General features: G+C 40.6%; 1 protein-coding gene and 1 pseudogene across 15 annotated transcripts in view; both read right to left on the reverse strand.

Annotated features, from left to right (window-relative positions):
- The window catches only part of LOC147026954 (signal peptide, CUB and EGF-like domain-containing protein 2), a 506,981-nt gene that overhangs the window by 432,546 nt on the left and 55,677 nt on the right, over positions 1–18,758 (reverse strand). For all 15 annotated transcript variants that reach the window (XM_085882882.1, XM_085882881.1, XM_085882887.1 and 12 more), the window contains exon 4: positions 14,850–14,984. In XM_085882882.1, coding sequence (XP_085739008.1) covers positions 14,850–14,984 — 135 coding nt within the window. The remainder of the gene's footprint in view (positions 1–14,849; positions 14,985–18,758) is intronic.
- LOC147026957 (signal recognition particle RNA) lies at positions 11,991–12,131 on the reverse strand (annotated as a pseudogene).

The following is an 18,758-nucleotide window of genomic DNA, read 5'->3' on the forward strand; positions in this document are numbered from 1 at the left end:
TACCTCCTTGAAACATTTCAGGACATTATCCATCTCCCGACGCACCTTGGAACTTCTCATGCAGTCGGGTTCAAGCTCATCATGAACCGCTCGCTCAGAATGACGGAGCAGGAATGACTCGCCCCAAATAACATGGCATGGCAAAAGCATCCGCAGTGAGTGAACGATTCGCTCAGATTGACGAAGCGCGGTTGTTCATTCTTTCTTTTAATGTGTTTAATGCCGATCTCTGAGCCACGAGGCTCTCAATATGAGACTGGAGTCTCATATTGCTAGCCCCATTTCCTTCATAGATTTTAAAACTGATCGACAGAACTGGGGCTGCTTCTGAGTCAGATGGCCAAATGCATCCGACAGGCTTGACCACGTGATCCCCATGACACAGACAGAATGCAGGAGACGCGATCTGGGCTCATCGTACTGAGGGCAGAGAAAGAAAACATGAACCAAATCCTCTGGAACATTACACCGGTCACACAACCCTGTGGGATGACACCGTATCCTGTGAAGATATAGGCTGAGGGAAGAATGCCCATGTGGTTGTTATTGTTGAATTAAATCTGCGCTGGAGTGAAAACGTGTTTCAGAACACGCTCTCCTGCACAGCAACTGCCGACAGTACATTCCGTTCGGGACAGGAACTGCACCACCGTCCACTGTGGGGTGCTCGGCAAGCAGCTTAAGCACTCCAATTGAATGGTTTGCAAGCGATAGTGATGTCCGATTGTCCAAACTGTGTCCGAATTGGACAAACCAACACTTTTTTAGGAGTCGGAACTGTTGATACTTTCAAATCTGGGGCTCAAATTTTGTAATTCCCCTTAGTTTAAGAGATTTTCAGTTATGCATGTGCAGAAATGAAATAAAGCCGTGAACACTGGCGTCTCCGGGCGTTTATACGCACTGCAATGTACCCAGCAATTTGTAGCTATGATGAACAGGCATTCGATAATATAAGTGAGGAAAGTGAAAAAAAACTATCGTTAAAAAATCGTTGTGGCCTGTTCTAAGTCAATGCATGGTTCAGCAGGCCAAAAAACTTGGCCACTTCAGACCAGTGAGGTTACCCAGGAAAAGCCTTAAGATCCCAGAGAGTGAGGTGGCCAAGGATCGCCTGATGAAGGATATTATTAAATAGGGTAGTTAGTTATCTTCAAAAGGGGTGTTTTAATTAACCCAAACATCAAATTTTCACTCGGGTACTTCCTTGGAGTTTTCTTAGTATGCATGCAAAGTTTCAAGCTGTGAGGTTTTATGGTTTTGGAGTTATGGAGGAGACACACACACACTGACACACACATACACACATTCATAAGGCAAGATTTATTTTAAAAAGAAAGTGTAAAGACTCCACTAATCTCAAAAGAGGTGTTCTTGTATAATTAGGAGGTGGTAGAGGTTGAAAGGGGAAGTGATAAAAGGGTGATATGAAGTTACGAGAGGGTGTGGAAGAAGGCATGGGAAAGGGGAATTCAATTTTTGATTCTGGTTATATGAGAATATGTCAGGAAAGAGAGTACTTTGCAAAGATGGCTGTTAATAGGACCGGAATGAAGAAAAGTAATCTGAATATACTATAAATTGATACAAGAAAAAAACAATTGGAACAGGCTGATAAAACAACAACGTTTGGACTTTTAAAGTTATCCATCTTTATAACTCAGAAGCTTTTGAAGTCTTCTTACTTAACACAAATGTCATAGACATGATGCTTATCGATTTTCAATGACTCGATCTGTAGATTATTTGTAAGCACTGATAAAAAGTGAAGATTATTTTGAATGGAAGGGTTTATAATATCCAGTATTCAGGAAAGGAACAGATGGAAGAAGCTCCAGCAATTTTGAACAGATCATTCAATTCAGCCCAAGGTGTGGGCATCAACACAAATAAAAGTATTTATGTTAGGATGTTCTCGCAAATGACAAAGGAAGTGATGATATTTTAAAAAGAGAGGCTAAGCAGTCATAAAACAAATATTATGTGCCCTTCTGGGTCTGTTTATTTAAAACAAGATTAGCAACAAAGGTCCGACGAAGGCACACACGTCCACCTCCCTAAACATTCTCAACTAAGTACCATGTGTCAATGATCAAGTTGACACAACCTCTTCCATTAAGGAAGCTGCACGTTGAATCAGGCAAGACATATTCTATAATCCTCTGGAGCTTTCTTTGGATGGATGTGCGCACACACCAAATCTCTCTCAGTACCTCTCTCTCTCTCTCTCCCAGTCTCTCTCTCTCTCTCTCTCTCTCTCTCTCTCTCTCTCTCTCTCTCTCTCTCTCTCTCTCTGTCTCTGTCTCTGTCTCTGTCTCTCTCTCTCTCTCTGTCTCTTTCTCTGTCTCTGTCTCTGTCTCTGTCTCTGTCTCTGTCTCTGTCTCTGTCTCTGTCTCTGTCTCTGTCTCTCTCTATCTCTATCTCTCTCTCCATTAAATGCAAGACTCTCACTCATTGCCTTTTCTCACAACACTCTCCCTTCCCTCTCTGTTCCCACCTGCATATTCCTCCACCCAAAATTAAAAAGGTGACAATGAGAATGGTTTTCTGGATCTCATTGTCTATCATGTAAGTTTGCATCACTCCACCATTTCGGGAGTCCTTGACCTCCTTGACCTCCTTGAAGACCCATGTTTGTCATTGATCAAGGCCACTCTATGGCTGAAAGTGGAGCATGAAACCTTGGACTTTCTGACGTTTATCTTATTACCTCCACCACCGAAGGTGGAAGGAGGTTATCTTTTCACCCATATCTGTATCTGTTTGTTACTTACGAAATCTTTAAATTTCATAAGTATATTGATGACTTCCGTCATCTGTTTGTGTGTTTGTTTGTTGGTGTGTTTGTTTGTTTGTAGGCACGATAACTCGAGAACGGAAGAAGCTACCAATGTCAAATTACACCACGTGATTCAGGAGGGTGATGGCTAGTGCTGATTAGATTTTGGTCAAAATCGGTCAAAGGTCAAGGTCACAGTGAGGTCAAACATTCGATTTTTGATGGTTTGATACAGAATCATCGTAGAAACTTCTGGTTTGCGTCACTACTTTCTCGAGAGACAGCTTTTATTAGACAAGGTCAGAGGTCAAGTTGACGATTTTGTAAGTACCAGTCTATGACTGCTTGTTTGTCTGTTTGTATGCAGGATATCTTAAAAAGTTTTGGACATTTTCGGATGAAATTTGGTGGGCAGGTTGGGTGTGTGACAAGGATGAAGTGATTCGATTTTGGTGAAGATCCGGATCTGGCTACTACAATTTTTTAAGTGATTCTTCACCATTGAGAGATAAGGCCAAAAATGATAAACAGCATGATATCTCAAAAAGTTTTGGACATTTTTGGATGAAATTTGGTGGGCAGGTTGGGTGTGTGACAAGGATGAAGTGATTCAATTTTGGTGAAGATCCGGATCTGGCTTCTACAATTTTTTAAGTGATTCTTCACCATTGAGAGATAAGGCCAAAAATGATAAACAGCACGATATCTCAAAAAGTGCTGGACAGATTTGGACAAAACCTGGTGGGCAGGTTGGGTGTGTGACGGACGAATTGATTCAATTTTGGTAAAGATCCAAAACGGGATCCACATCTGATAATTTTTTTAGTGATTCTTCACCATTGAGAGATGGAGCCAAAAACGATATATAGCAGGATATTTCAAAAATTCATTGGGCCAGATATGTTTTACTGGATCAGGCAATGCGTGGTGGAGGTATATGCTCCACCGAGTGCCCTTATAGTTTTATTCTGCTTTTTGAACATTTTTGCATCGATCGAAGGCTCAAGGAGGAGTTTGTAAATAAATTACATGCAGGAGGCTGTACATAAATTACCTGCAGGACAAAGACAAAAGTTGCCATGAATGTACATTTCTCTGAATTACAAGGACATGAATAAGCATTGAACACACACATATGGGATATGGGATTTTAACCTGGGTTCTCTACATCATGAGCTACAGGTTCAAATTGGAACTCTACAGACAAACCCAAGTTAGTGAGAAAATCTTGAGGCAGATGCCCTTTTGCATTTTCTGCTTTGTGGTTGTCATAGTTTTTGTTGATAATGGATTTTTCAACTCCAACTTTTTTTCTTTGATAACTTTTAGGGTGCTTGAAGGTCGTGCTGATGTCAAGCATAATGTCAGACCTAACTGCCACAAAACCTACTTGAATCACTTCATTATCTTGGAATGCAGCCTGGGGGCCAGAGTCAACAGACCACAATCCAACACTGAAGTTACACTTGTTTTGAAGGAGGAATAGCATCATATTACCACTGATAGTGATTAAAATTTTGCACAGATTGATGATAGTGTCAGTAACACGTTATTATATATACTAGAAACACCCACTCACAACGAGAGTGGCCAGAAGTGTCATGTTATCATCTTCATGATTATTAATACAAGAGCAAAGTACCCGCCCTGTGGATGATCGTGTTTCAAGCATGAAAAACATTCTTCTGACACATCCTTTTATTTTGGTGGTGTATAAGCAACACACCCGCTGCCTCAATCACTCCTAAAAATAGAAATAACCCGGGTTACATATATGAAGAAAAAACGTGCACTGCTTTCGTGACTATATAATACATTGTGGTTATATAGCTTGGATAATTAAATTGCCAAATCCTCGAAGAGGGGTGGATGAAACATACAACATACATACAACATACTTTCCCTCCATTAGATATAGATATCAAACAAAGGTGAATTAATAATACTGAATATTTTCTTACTGACAAAATAGTTTTCACAATATTGTATACAGTGTCTACAGAGAGGCTACACCCCCTTCAAAACTTTCACCTTTTGTTGCCCTATCGCCTTAAATTAAATTGCATTAAATCAGTGTTGTTCCACCTTCATTTACACATCGTAATCCACAACTTCCAAGTGAAACACTAATTTTACACATTTCAGAAAGTTAGTTAAAAATACAAAACTAGAATATCTTGGTTGGATAAGTGTCCACCACCCTTATAATAGGAATTTTAAATTAGCTCAGGTGTAACCAATCACCTTCAAAATCACACATCAAGTCAATTGGCCTTCACCTCTGTTAAATTGTACAGAGACGTGACAGAAGTAAATAGATACCTTAAATTTATTCATTTCATTTGTAAAAAGCAAGCTTTACTAAGTGATTTGAACTAATATTCAACAATTTATTTGCAGAAACGAGTTCCTGGGTCGTGAATGACAATCAACTATGCCTCGAACCCAGGGAGCACACGACCTTTATGAATTTCAGAGGACTAATTTTTGGCCAAGCAGAAGATGGAGTCAGCCAGCATCAGATAGCTCAGAATATTGGCATTCCACTTTATATGGTCAATCGGGTGATTGTGCAATTCACCAGCGAAGGCAGGGAATCCACAGCTTCCCGTTCGGGTCGATCTGGGCCTTTAGAAAGGTGTCTTCGAGCTGTCAAGTGGTCCATTGAGAAAACTCCTCGTTGCAAGGCAGCAGATGTTGCAGAGGAGGTCCAGGATAGCTCAAGAACTGCCGTGCGGTACCTTCATCAATTGGGCTGACAAGATGGCCACCAGACCCTTGGAGTTTTGGCAAACTGTCTTTTTTTTTCAGATGAGTCCCAATTTGCTCAATTTTCTGACAGTGGATATGTATGGGTCTGGAGACTTCCCAGTCAAGAGTTTTTTTTTGAACCGATTGCAGCCAACTGTCAAACATAATGGTTTTTCAGTGATGCTGTGGGGAGAAATTTAGAGCGCTGGTCGATCGGAGCTTGTGGAGTGTGTTGGCAACATCAACTCTATGATACACATTTCTATCCTTGATGATGGACTTCTCCCTGCCTTGTCCACTGGTCAGATGGTCAAAAACAACACTGTTCATGGAAGATGGAGTGCCATGCCACATTGCAAAAAAGACCAAAGAATGGCAGGGCAGAAATGGGATCAAGCGACTTCCATGGCCAAGTCAGTCTCCTGACATGAATCCTATTGAACACCATTGGGCCATATTGGATCGAGCTGTGCAGAAACGATCCAGGAAACCAACGTCATGGGTAGAATTGCTGAACCTTTTGTGTGAAGCTTGTGCAGAAATCCCACAAGAGAACATTTCAGAACTTGTTAGTTCTATGCCTGAAAGAATGAAAGCGTTGAATTCTGCAAATGACAAGTCTAGCAAATACGAGTGTATGTATTAAAATGGATCACATGCACTTCAAATGTTAAATAAATAAATTCTTTTAAAATCATCGTGTCTATTTACTTATGTCATGTCTCTGCAGTGATTCTGATTATTTCAGAATAAAATCAGCTATTCCTATAGGTTTCCTCTGCTGGGTAGTGCATTTCACAGCAAAGACTCAACTGTGAGACCCAAGGAGCTTTCAAAAGACTTCCAGGATAAAGTTGTGGAAAGGCACAGATCAGGGGATTGGTTTAAAAATACTTCAAAGGCCATGGAGCACAGTCAAGACAATCATAAAGAAGTGGAAGGCGTATGGTACCACGAAGACCCTGCCTGATCAGGCCGTCCGTCCAAATTGGATGACCAAGCAAGAAGAAGACTGATCAGAAAGGCCTCTAAGAGGCCATAGGCAACTTTGAAAGAGCTACATGCCTTTATGGCAAAGACTGGTCACTGTGTGCATGTGACAACAAAATCCCAAGCACTCGACAAGTCTGGCCTGTACCGCAGGTATGGTGGCAAGAAGGAAGCCATTACTCAAAAAAGCCCACCTTGAGTCCTGTTTGAGGTTTGCAAAAAAAAACCACTCCATAGATTCTGCATCCATGTGGAAGAAAAACTTTTGTGGTCTGACAAACCATGATAGAACTTTTTGGTGTAAATGCAAAACATTATGTTTGGTACAAACCCAACACAGCACATCACCCAAAGAACACCATCCCTACTGCAAAGCATGGTGGTGGTAGCATCATGTTATGGCGATGTTTATCATCAGCAGTGACTGGGATACTTGTCAGGATAGATGGAGCAAAACACAGAAAAATCCTAGAAGAAAACCTGCTGCCCTCTGCAAGAAAGCTGAAATTAATCTTTCAGCATGACAATGACCCAAAGAACACATCCAAAGCTACACTAGAGTACCTAAGGAACAAAAAGATAAATATCCTTGAATGGCCCAGTCAGAGCCCCGACCTAAATCCAATCGAAAATCTGTGGCATGACTTGAAGATTCCTGTCCATCAACACTCCCAATGCAACTTGACTGAGCTTGAACAGTTTTGTACAGAAGAATGGGAAAATATTGTCCAATCAAGGTGTGTAAAGTTGATGGAGACCTAGCCCAACATACTCACAGCTGTAATTGCTGTCAAAGGTGCTTCCACTAAGTATTAACTCAGGGGGGTGGACACTTATCCAACTAAGATATTCTAGTTTTGCATTTTTAATTAATTTTGTGAAATTTGTGGAATTTGTTTTCCACTTGGAAGTTGTGGGTTACGATGTGTAAGTAAAGGTTGTAAAAGTCTGATTTAATGCAATTTATTTCCAGGTTATAAGGCAACAAGAGATGAAACTTTTGAAAGGGGGTGTAGACTTTCTGTTGACACTGTATATTCATCTTATTACAATACACAATTTGGTGTCTACGTGTCTGTCTGTCTGTCTGTCTGTCTGTCTGACTTTTTTCGACCGCGATACATTCGGTTGTTACATTTCCGATCTCAATGAAACTTGACAGGGGGGAATAAGTGTCACAGAATGGAAGTTGAAGCAATTTAACTTCCCCCAATCCCCGTGTGTGTGTGTGTGTGTGTGTGTGTGTGTGTGTGTGTGTGTGTGTGTGTGTGTGTGTGTGTGTGTGTGTGTGTGTGTGTGTGTGTGGAGGGGGTGGTTGCACCTCACACAAACTCCATGTTGAGGCATATAATAGGTTATCATGGCTTTCATGGGGCACACCTTCCAGACGTAAAAATTATTATAATCACAAATGTTTCAGTCAATTCTATCCAACATACAATTACATTTTTAAACAGTCACTATTAAACCGAAAGAAGTTTGGAGGAAGCTCGACGTGATTAAGCCATTCGACACTTACCACGTCTCCCTCAGATGAACAGATCAGAGCCATATCGACTTGCTAGACCTTGGTAAGCAGTAACTATCTTTAGCTATCAAAGTTGCTGTCATGAGTCTTTACGCATGGATGATGAATCCCATTGCCTGTTCGATTTTTCAAGCCATGATGACATTTTATGTGGACTGTATAGTGATTGTTTATAACCTATCGTGGATTGTTTATAACCTCATATGTGAATTCTTCTGGCCATGGTTTCACGTGTGATGTGTGATGTTACCACCAACACCCTTACAGCCCAACTGTGACCTTTATTTGATGCACAACCATATTCCTAAGGTTCATTATCATTTTGATTTCCAAGGTATGTTCCATCATCAATCAGCTTGCTATCGCTTGCCAAGCCAGCAATTCCTTATCAATTGTTTCGTTGGAGTGCATGGTGCGCACACACACGTGATCTTCTTCCCCATCCTCTCACCCCACCCCCCTTACCCCTCCACTCCCCCGGTCGCTCCCGTAAGGAGCGGGTGTTTTGAGTATGTAGATGTATACATGTATATATATATATATATATATATATATATATATATATATATATATATATATATATATATATATATATATATATATATATATATATATATATAGCCATATATACATATGTACTGTGTGTGTGTGTGTATATACATATTTCTGGAAAACAAAGCATTAATTATATGACATAATGAAGCACTCTTTCGACAATTTTAAAGTGTAAACTTGCAACTTACACAGAGCTTTCCTGTGCCACATATACAATATGATGCATTTTTTTCCTTTACAAAAGTTTTGCTTGGCTGTGCCATTTAGTTTCAGAAACTGCGAACCAAATGGGAATGACAAGCCAACACAGAAGTGATGTTTTGATCTCCTTTCCAAACTCAGTTGTCATGTTCTCCTGGGTTTCACTTTCTCCTCGTAATTTCTCATGTACTGGATCACCCCTTCCAAATCGGCCCAATTTCCCAATTGCTCTTACCATCATCGCTGGCTGTGGTTCTTTCCATTACACTGATGCAATTGCTATTCCATGACATAAATGTTATCAAACTCATGCTTTACTTCTCGACCAGCAAACCGAGAAATATACATTAAAAAGATCGTGTTCGTTTTAATTTCACTGATGGATGTTGGAGAAGAGTCCATAGACTTGAATAAAATGTTGTAAACCGAGTTGGAAATTGTAACCTGATTCTTAAATGCCCGAGTTTTTTGAGTTGCAAGTCATTATATAGTGAGCCAACTTCGAACTTGAGGGTTTCCAAGTATTGTACAAAAATTAGAACAAGCTATTTGAAAGAGCCATTTATAAAAACAACTGTGTTGCCAGATAAGGTATTTCTCTTGTCTGTCAGCAGATTCTCAGAGTAATTCATTTCTAAAACTTTTGGATGACATCACTGCAGCCGCATGGTGTCTGTTTGCCGAATGTTTAACTCAAGTAATAAAATTAATCAAATAAATCCTGTCTATATTGAGATTTTGGGACTTGTCGATTTTCAAAAAAATTCCAGAGAATTCTCCAAAGAATTATGCGAAACGTTTCTTTAAGCACTTTTGTTGATTGCACCGCAGATTCTTTGGACTGAAGGAAAGAGTGTTTACAAGAAACCCGATGCTCAAGCTCACTCCTCAGCTTGATCCATAATCCTCACTTGTGCACATTAATCTTTCTTAATGCCTCTCAAAATGGCATATTATGCAGTTTTTCTAGATGCTGTTGTGCCTTGAGGAGAACACTCCAATCTTGCAGAAAAGATGATAATAGATCACCAATAATCGTTGCAGCCATAAGCATCCCATCTGTAATATAAAAGGAGCTCTGTCCCTGCCTGCGTGTGTCCGGCAGCAATTGGCCAATATGGGACATAACAAATCAAGCCCGATCTGCAAACAGTATGATGTAATTGAGTGAGGCCACAAACAGTATGACATAGTTGAGGAAGGTGGCAATAGATGGGCTGGTTTCAATTTACATGAAAACAAAATCTCTTCCTCCTTCATCTTCTTTTTCACTATAATAATGGTGAGTCTCCTTCAATCCCGTTTCTCATATCGATAAGATCTTTTTTTCTTTTTTTTTTGGATACCAAGTCGAGGCTCGTGTAAGAGCTAACACACAAAACATATAACAAGGCAGGGGACAAGTGGGGTGGGAGATGGAAGCACAAAATAGTGGGGAACAAAGACAATAGGATATCTGCAGAAGGGAAAGGGATGGGGGTAGGGTACACGGGGTAAACAAGATGGTACTACAGGAACTTTCAGGAAGGAAAGCAGGGAATTTGAAGGAGGTAGGTTTGGAGTGGATTAACGGGGGTAGAAAAGATCAAGATTTTGGATGGGAGAAGATATGAGATGGTGGTTACAGCTGTTTTGAAGACTTGGCAGGAGGAGTGGGATTGAAGACAGTATGGGAGTTTGTTCCAGAGGTGGGGAAAAAGAGGAATGAAAGAGTGAAGGTGAGCAGTGATTCTTGATTTTGGCAGTTTCACCAGAAGGGGTTTTTTGGCAGAGCTTGAGCGCCCGAAGGAAATATAGAGTGGGGGACAGATCACAGAGAGAGCAGTGGAAGAAATGCCAGAGAGGAGACCGTAAAAGACAGAAAGACCACTGACCTACCTCCGGTGAGAGAATGAGAGATCCAAAGACTTAGCTTCATTGTGGGACATAGCAATGTTCCTAAAATCCTTGGTTTCCACAGCAGGAAGTCGAGCTTAGTGGAAGGCAGGAGCAGCAGCTCAGATGTGAGAGCTGTACTCCATCAGACAGCAGAGGAAAGCTTTGTAGGTGGTTAGAATCTCAGGTGTGCCAAGAAAGGACTTTGCACGACATAGGATGCCTCGTCAGCGACTGGTTTTGGAGGCCAGCTTGGAGAATAGTCTTTCCCCGGAAAGATCGTGGCAGAGAGTGAGACCCGAAAGCTTGAAAGAAAGGACTTCTTCAAGAGGATTGTTGAGAAAGTAGATGGGGTGGGGGGGGGGTCCAGATGGTCCTTTCAGAGAGACATGGTGAGTGTGTGAGATTTGTCAGGATTGAAAGATATATTCCAAGTGTTTGTCCAGCTTTTGCTTTTATCCAGATCTGCAGAGTGAAGAGGCTGCTGCTTGTCAATCAGAGGGATGAGAGATGGTACGGTAGAGGGTGGAGTCATCAGCATGGAGATAAAGAGGATTTTACAGGGAATCTGAGAGATCATTGATGAAAACCAGAAAAAGCACAAGGCCAGGAACACTGCCTTGAGGAACTCCAGCCTGGACGGGAAGAGGAGATTCAGAAAACGCTTGCTATATCCAATACTTTTTTCAACATTTCCATTGTATCCAAAAACAGTAATATATCACCCTATCAAACAGTGTGTCTGATTTTACACTGCCTTTCGCTCTGCTTGCAACAGAAGAGAAAAGGATACGAAAAAAAAGCAGCTGATATTTCAATCATTTAGTCACGTGATTTTTAAAGATGAAAGTTAATTTTTCGCTGGGTATCCCTGACACCAGATGTGAAATCTGCTGATCAACCAAGCTGAACCTAAATGTGCTTGTACATATAATTGTATCAAAATGACGAGGATTACTTACTCTTCACCTGTTGTGAAACACAACTCCAGATGTCAAGATAAACCAATAATTGTATGGCATCAATTGGAGTCTGGAAGTTGAAACATCCTGTTTATTTGAAGAACAAAATGTCCCTCATGCTCATAGGGTTTATTATAATGCCATGGCAATTCGAATGGTTTTGACGATTTCAGAACGTTTGAAAATAAATTCCAACTTTTCTAAATGTTGTTGTTGTTCATCTTTCGGATGCTCCCATTAAGGGTCGCCACAGCGGATCATCCGTTATGATCCGCATACTCATTTGGCATAGGTTTTACGCCGGATGCCCTTCCTGACGCAACCCTGGTCGCCTCTTACGACACAGGGATAAGGATTGGGTTTCGCCATGATTCCGGGCTGCCCTACACCCTCTCATAGCGCGGCCCAGTGCAGAGCTCCCGTCCTCAAGCGATCCTCCAACCCAAGCCTCCGAGTAGCCGGATTACAGGCGCACGCCACTACGCCCGGTTCCAACTTTTCTAAATGAAAAACATGAATTCAAAATATCAACAAAGGGCTAACAACTGTATAATGTGTTTAACATATGAAATAAAATAAAATCATAGTGGACAGCAGTGTGAATTCATGTAAGCGGTTGGTTTCTGGACAATTTTTTTGAAGACTGATGTGATGTGCAAAATTATTTCCAACATGTACATATATTTTCCTTTTTACTTTTGTTGTTGCTCGAATTGCACAAGCTGGTGCACATTGCAAAAATTTTACTTGTTCTTTCATCAATAAATATCCCCGAAGCAAAAATATTTGCTCAGAGGTAGTAAGTGATGCAAACCAGCTCATGGTATAGCATAATGTAATGTATGCAACAATTATTGCCAAGAAAAGCGGTCCAGAAGATAAATAGACAGCGATGTTGGATTACATAAACATGTGCCTGCAATATGTACAGCCAATACAGCCTCTGCCAGCTGATACACACTGCCAGATAGCAGCTCTGCCATGGAGCTAACCACAGCTAACCCATCACCTTAGGTTACCAGATGTGAAATCTGCTGATCAAGCAAGCTGAACCTAAATGTATTTATACATATAATCGTAGCAAAATGACGAGGATTTACTTACTCTTCACCTGTTGTGAAACACGACTCCAGATGTCAAGATAAACCATTAATTGTATGGCATCAATTGGAGTCTGGAATTTGAAAAGTCCTGTTTATTTGAAGAACAAAATGTCCCTCATGCTATTAAATCTGTTGCAACTTTGTCATGCAATGGAATTAGTGAGGAAGGTTTTGTACACACCACCACCTCGTTTTTGAATACTTAGTGGCATTAAAGTCTATCCGCCTTCTTGGCTCCTGCACCGCAGCATGAAATGCAATAAGGTGAAATATGAAGGAAATATCAAGAACTCTGGAGACCAGACGTTTTGGAAATGTTATGCTATCCAAAGAAAACCACGAGCATCCAATCATGTTCCTGAAAAGCATACTCGAGCTCGGTTTGTCAAAGGCCAGAGTGAGGCCCATGCTCCTGACCAGTGCAATCAAAATGCTTCCCAGGTTCCTGGCCACAAAGGCAAGAGTACTCAGGCCTTGGCTGTTCCACAATGCCTAAGCCATATAGCCTTGGGTCTGAAGCACCTGCAACAGCTGGAATCATTCAAGATGACATTTCAACGTTCAGTGCAGGGGCTGTGACCGCATGCCACAATTCCATTAAGAACAAAGACTCTGCTATTTACATCAAATGGCCCATTACTATTCACCCAACTTTTTCCACGGTGGGTGCTTGACTTATTAGCCTTAACTCTTTCCTAACCTTAATCTTTTTGTGGATTGCAATCTCACCCAATGCTCTCAGAAAACAAGAAAATACTCCAAAGTGGATAGAACCTAATTTTATTACCTTTCCATTTATCCTCCCTCCCATCCCCTGTGGATATATTGTCACAAATGTCAGTTAATCCTGATTCGGGAAGACTCTAGTTTTTGTTTTAGGCAACAATTAAGTGCTGTAACCAACTTTGCGAGTGCATCTTGGCTTTTGGGAGTCACATTGGTTCACTAGTTGAACTGGGAGGATATTTCCTTCATTTTGAAGGAAATCTTCAGTACTTCAAAGTAGCAATGACATTTTCATAACAAAATATATTTACAGAATGCCTTCCAGCCAAAGGCTGAAGATTTGTACAAAAGTCATAACCGAGCCGGCTGTAATGAACCAATCTTCCAAAAGGTAGAAATGAACCAAACTAAGGCAGCCAAAAACAGTTGGAAGCGCACACCAAATAAACTTTTGCGACTTGTTTTGAAATAATGTGTGATGACTTTAACGGTGACAACCGAGAGCGATCGATCAACGTGTGCGTGAAAACTCCTTTAAAAGCGATGGGTGCATAAGCTTGAGGGTGTGCCCTTTGAATCGGGAGGGAAGAAGGAGAAGTCGTTTGAGAATGGAGGGAAGGATGAGATGATGGCAAAAATTAAGAGATTGAGAGCACAAAAACCAAGCAAAAATTCTGCTCAGATACGAGGGAAGAAGAGAAATTCGGTAAAACCTGCTCACCTAAGGCATGTATAATCATCAGAGGAAATTCTCAATTGAATCGCATCACATCAGTGGCATCAGGGGATTAAAGTAACATTACAGTTATGGAGGCAAGATAAATTTTAAAAAGTTAACTTCTGCACTCGACAATCGCAATTATAATAAAGTGATGTGAGTGCTGCACCGAGTCACCTTGGGTATTTGTTGTTTAACACTCTGAAACACTCAAAAAACACATGTACAATCATACGTCCTACTTTAATCCCTTTGTTGTTTATAAATGTGCTCATCTTTCATGCTTGCTATGTACAGGTTATTCTGTGAGGTTTAATCAGTGCAGAAATAAACATTCAGTTTATTTCAGTTTATACAAACAAAAGGCTTTAATGGAAGGTCAAAAGGTCACATTTTGAGGAAATATAGACAAATTGCCGGTAATACAACACTTGCAATTTGCCATAATTTACGCCTTCCATAAGAGGAATCAGTAATTGTGCACGATCTTTTGGGAAAGTGTAAACCCAACAATTTCAAAAATCCCCCATCATTTCTTATGATGACTGATGGAAGTAAATCTGACGAGATGCTCATGAGATCTTATGATAATCTTTTGGCCAACGAAAACAGGGTACTGTGAAAGAAAAAACAACAAGGTGCACGGCCGAAGAAGACAAACCTTCAGAACGATGGATGCAAGTATGTTGATTGTCACTCAGGAAGAACCCGTCCTTACAGAGGCACTCGTAACTACCCATGGTGTTGATGCAGACGTGTTGACAACCACCATTGTTCACCTCACATTCATTCACATCTGCAATAGTGACATGACAAGAGGGCATGAGAGGAAGGTGAAGGGTGAGAGGTGGGAGGGGGGGTGGGTGGGTGTGCATGAAAGAAACAAAACCCAATGGAATTTTAACTGGGAATGCCTTTAAGATTCACTTTCTCTGTAACGACCGCAGGGATAAATTTTTCCGTGATATATCTGAATGCGAGAATATGGCAGCATTGTTTGACAGCACAATGTGCAAAGTGTGAGTCATATTGTGTAAATTCAAGTGTTGAAATACAAGTGCATACCATTATTAATTACTGTTAGTAGTGGGACAGCACTTCACAACCTGCAAGTGCATAGTTTTCCTAAAGTGGCTATCTGTGCTTTCTGAAGGTGTCGAACAGGAATTAAAACGCAGAATCAAGATGTGCCAAGGTAAAGAGCTAAATGACCTTCAATGTGGAATGGCCATTGCGTGCTCACAGTTTGTGACATTTGCCTCATAATAGGTTTGGGAGATTCTTACAATTTGAGAATCGATTCCGATTATGAACTGCTCTCTCGATTCCGATTCTTCACCAAAATCTAATCATTTCGTCCTTGTCACACACCCAACCTGCTCAACTAGTTTCGGCCGAATCCGTCAAGAACTTTTTGAGATATCCTGCACACAGACAAACAGGCTTTTGTGGAGGCTTTTCTCAAGTACAAGAGAGACAATACATTGTATAGATGTATGATGTGTGTTGTTCAAATACTTTTATGTTTAATTACACCATCACTATAAACAGTGTATAATTGTTAAGAATTACTCAACTTGGGTAAATCTCGGTAAACAGGGTAAACCGGGACTCCCCCGAGTCAAACGAGGCCCCACACGTTTCTCTGTGATGCGGATTGGACGAGTTATGGACCGAGGAACACGCCGCATTCAATCTATTAATTACGTACGTAGTTGACTTTATTTCCTGGGATCACCATCGGTATCAATTGAATTGGTATCTAAATAACCGGAACACAAAGTAATAAATGATCACACCATGAAAGTACCACTACACTAGCAGCATGGACTAACAACTCGTTTAGGTGCACCTGCAATACCTGCACCAGAACAAACCTTTACATCGGCCGAGATATCACATGTAAAATACTGTGGGATTGTCAGTTCAATGGAGTTTAAAACTATATTATTTAAAACATATTGTTGTGTAAATGACTCCTGGGGGATCAAAGATCCTTCGTATAATTCTAGTTATTCCTTCGGACGTGTTTTACAGCAGGGTAATATCTTCATCGACCTAGACATCGAGCGGGTTGAGGTGGTCTCTGAAAACACGTTCACAACGTCTTGAGTGGCGATAATCATCCTCTTCGCGACTAATTTCCATGAAGAGCTCCATCCTTTAGGGGAAACTTGAAGAAATATTTCAGTAAATCCTCAAATCTTTCCTTAAAGTCATTTCAGTTAAAGTCATATTTTTCAAGAACGTTACTGTAATGTTAAGTGAGGACTGACGGTAATTGCATTGGGAGAACTAGAACGGGCACTCAGTAGAGCGCATACCTTCGCCAACGCTACATTTTGCCCCCCCCCCAGAAACCATTGAATGTGAGGGTATTTTATCCCATACCACATCTGCCATCTCATATGTGTTATGATGGCTTAAAAAACATTAAATTTCCTGTGTCATATCGTATATCACAAGATTGGGCATTGAATTCACAACATTTTGGCATTGGTTGCATGCAAATTGGATAAAAATCGACCGCACTATGGCAAAATGACGATTTTGACCTTTTCATGACCTCAACCTTGACCTTTGTACTCTTAATTTTGTAATTGTTATTAGAGTGTGGGGAACAGAACAGTCAACATTTTGGTGTTGGTTTCATGCAAATCGGGTAAGAATTGACTGTGTTATGACAAAAACCGCACATTTTGCAATGTCGTGACCCCCCCTGGCCTTTGACTCCCAACCGCTAATAAGGGTTATTACGTCATTGTGTCATGTCACATATCACAAGATGGGGCATTGAATTCTGAACATTTTGGCATTAGTTGCATGCAAATTGGATACAAATTGACCGCGCTATGGTAAAAACACAATTTTGACCTTTTCATGACCTTGACCTTGAACTTTGACCCAATCACTCCCAAAATCTAATCAAATGGTCCTCAGATAATAACCAATCATCGCACCAAATTTGCTGCGATTCAGTTCAATACTTTTGGAGTTATGCGAATAAAACAAACAAACAAACAAACACACATATTCACAAATAAATAAATACACAGCGATCAAAACATAACCTTCGCAACAAAGTTTGCGAAGGTAATTAGGGGAGGGTGGGGATGAAAATAAAGTGAAATGCTCAGGGATATCCCAATGGTGCAAAAAAAAAATGGAGAAATATATTTATTTTCATTGAAAACATTTTTTTTGATTTTATTAAAACTTAAAATTCTTCTTCTTTTTCATGGGGGGTGGGGGACAAAGGCAGTTTTTGGGTAAAAATACACAACACCAACCACACACTTAAGACCTTCACAGACGTGACACTCCACACAGATGCACACAATCACCCATCCATACTCAAGCAACTTCAAAGTACCGCCAATATCACTATACCCCTCCATCTCCAAAACTTCCAGGTACCTACATAATTCCAATTTAAACTTATCTCCTGTTTCTGCTGTTACTACCTTTCCAGAGAGATCATTCCATGCATTAACTACTCTGAGTGAAAGTCCCCTGCCTTACTACTGTCTTAACTCTCCTCTTCTTTACTCTCAGGCTCTGGCCCCTGGTCAGATCACTGTCTACTCTGACAAATAATTATTCTGTGCACTTATTTTGTCTATACCCTTCATTATCTTAAACATCTCGATCATATGACCTCATAACCACCTCCTTTTTAATGTATAAAGCCATGTCTCCTTCAGCCGCTCCTCATATTAGCTGAGTCTCGCTCAATCTAGTTGCCCTGCACTGAGTCTCCTTTATGGCAGCTATGTCCTTCCTGAGATGTGGTGACCAAAGCTGCCTCATTAAATTCCTATACAGTGTTAACAATACCTCTTCTGATATATAATTGATTCCCCTATGATTACAACCAAAAACACTGTTTGCTTTAAGCTAATTGACCAGCCACTCCACAAGCCCTCATCTTGGCTAACAACCTCCTTTGTGGTACCTTATCAAATGCCTTCTTAAAGTCGAGATAAAGAATGCTCATTGCCCTTCCCTCATCCAGCCAATCATAAACTGCTTCATAGAACTCTAAAAGATTTGGTAGACAAGATCAACCTTTGGTAAACCCCAACAGCTGTGACTACCTTTAATTAGTTTGTATTTGATTAAATGGTTCCTCATCTAGTCCTTAATTAATGTCGACAACACCTTCTCCACAACTGAAGTCAAACTAACAGGTCTATAGCTTCCCAATTCTTCTCTGGATCCTTTCTTCAATAATGGTGTTACATTTGATGCTCCCTAATCCTCTGGTGCCTACCCTGACTCCAGTGAACTGTTGAAAATATCAGTTAAAGTCTCACTTTCCTGCTCGGCCACCTCCGTCAACACTCTCGGGTGTATATTATCAGCTCCGGAGTCTTATCTTCTCTTAGATTTCCTTGCTGTTCCATTACTTCCTCCACTCCAACCTGGATCTTCTGTAAAAGCCCTTCCTCACCTCCTTGATAGATACTCTCAGCTATTGGCAATTCTCCTGACTGCTCTTGTTTGAATTATTTTACTTTATTTTTAACTTTTTATTTTTATTTTTTAATATTTAATTTACACCTTGAAT

The sequence above is a fragment of the Eptatretus burgeri genome, chromosome 5 (genome assembly GCF_056783735.1).
Source record: "Eptatretus burgeri isolate ZD-2024b chromosome 5, Ebu_testis_v1, whole genome shotgun sequence".
NCBI classification, from domain to species: domain Eukaryota; kingdom Metazoa; phylum Chordata; class Myxini; order Myxiniformes; family Myxinidae; genus Eptatretus; species Eptatretus burgeri.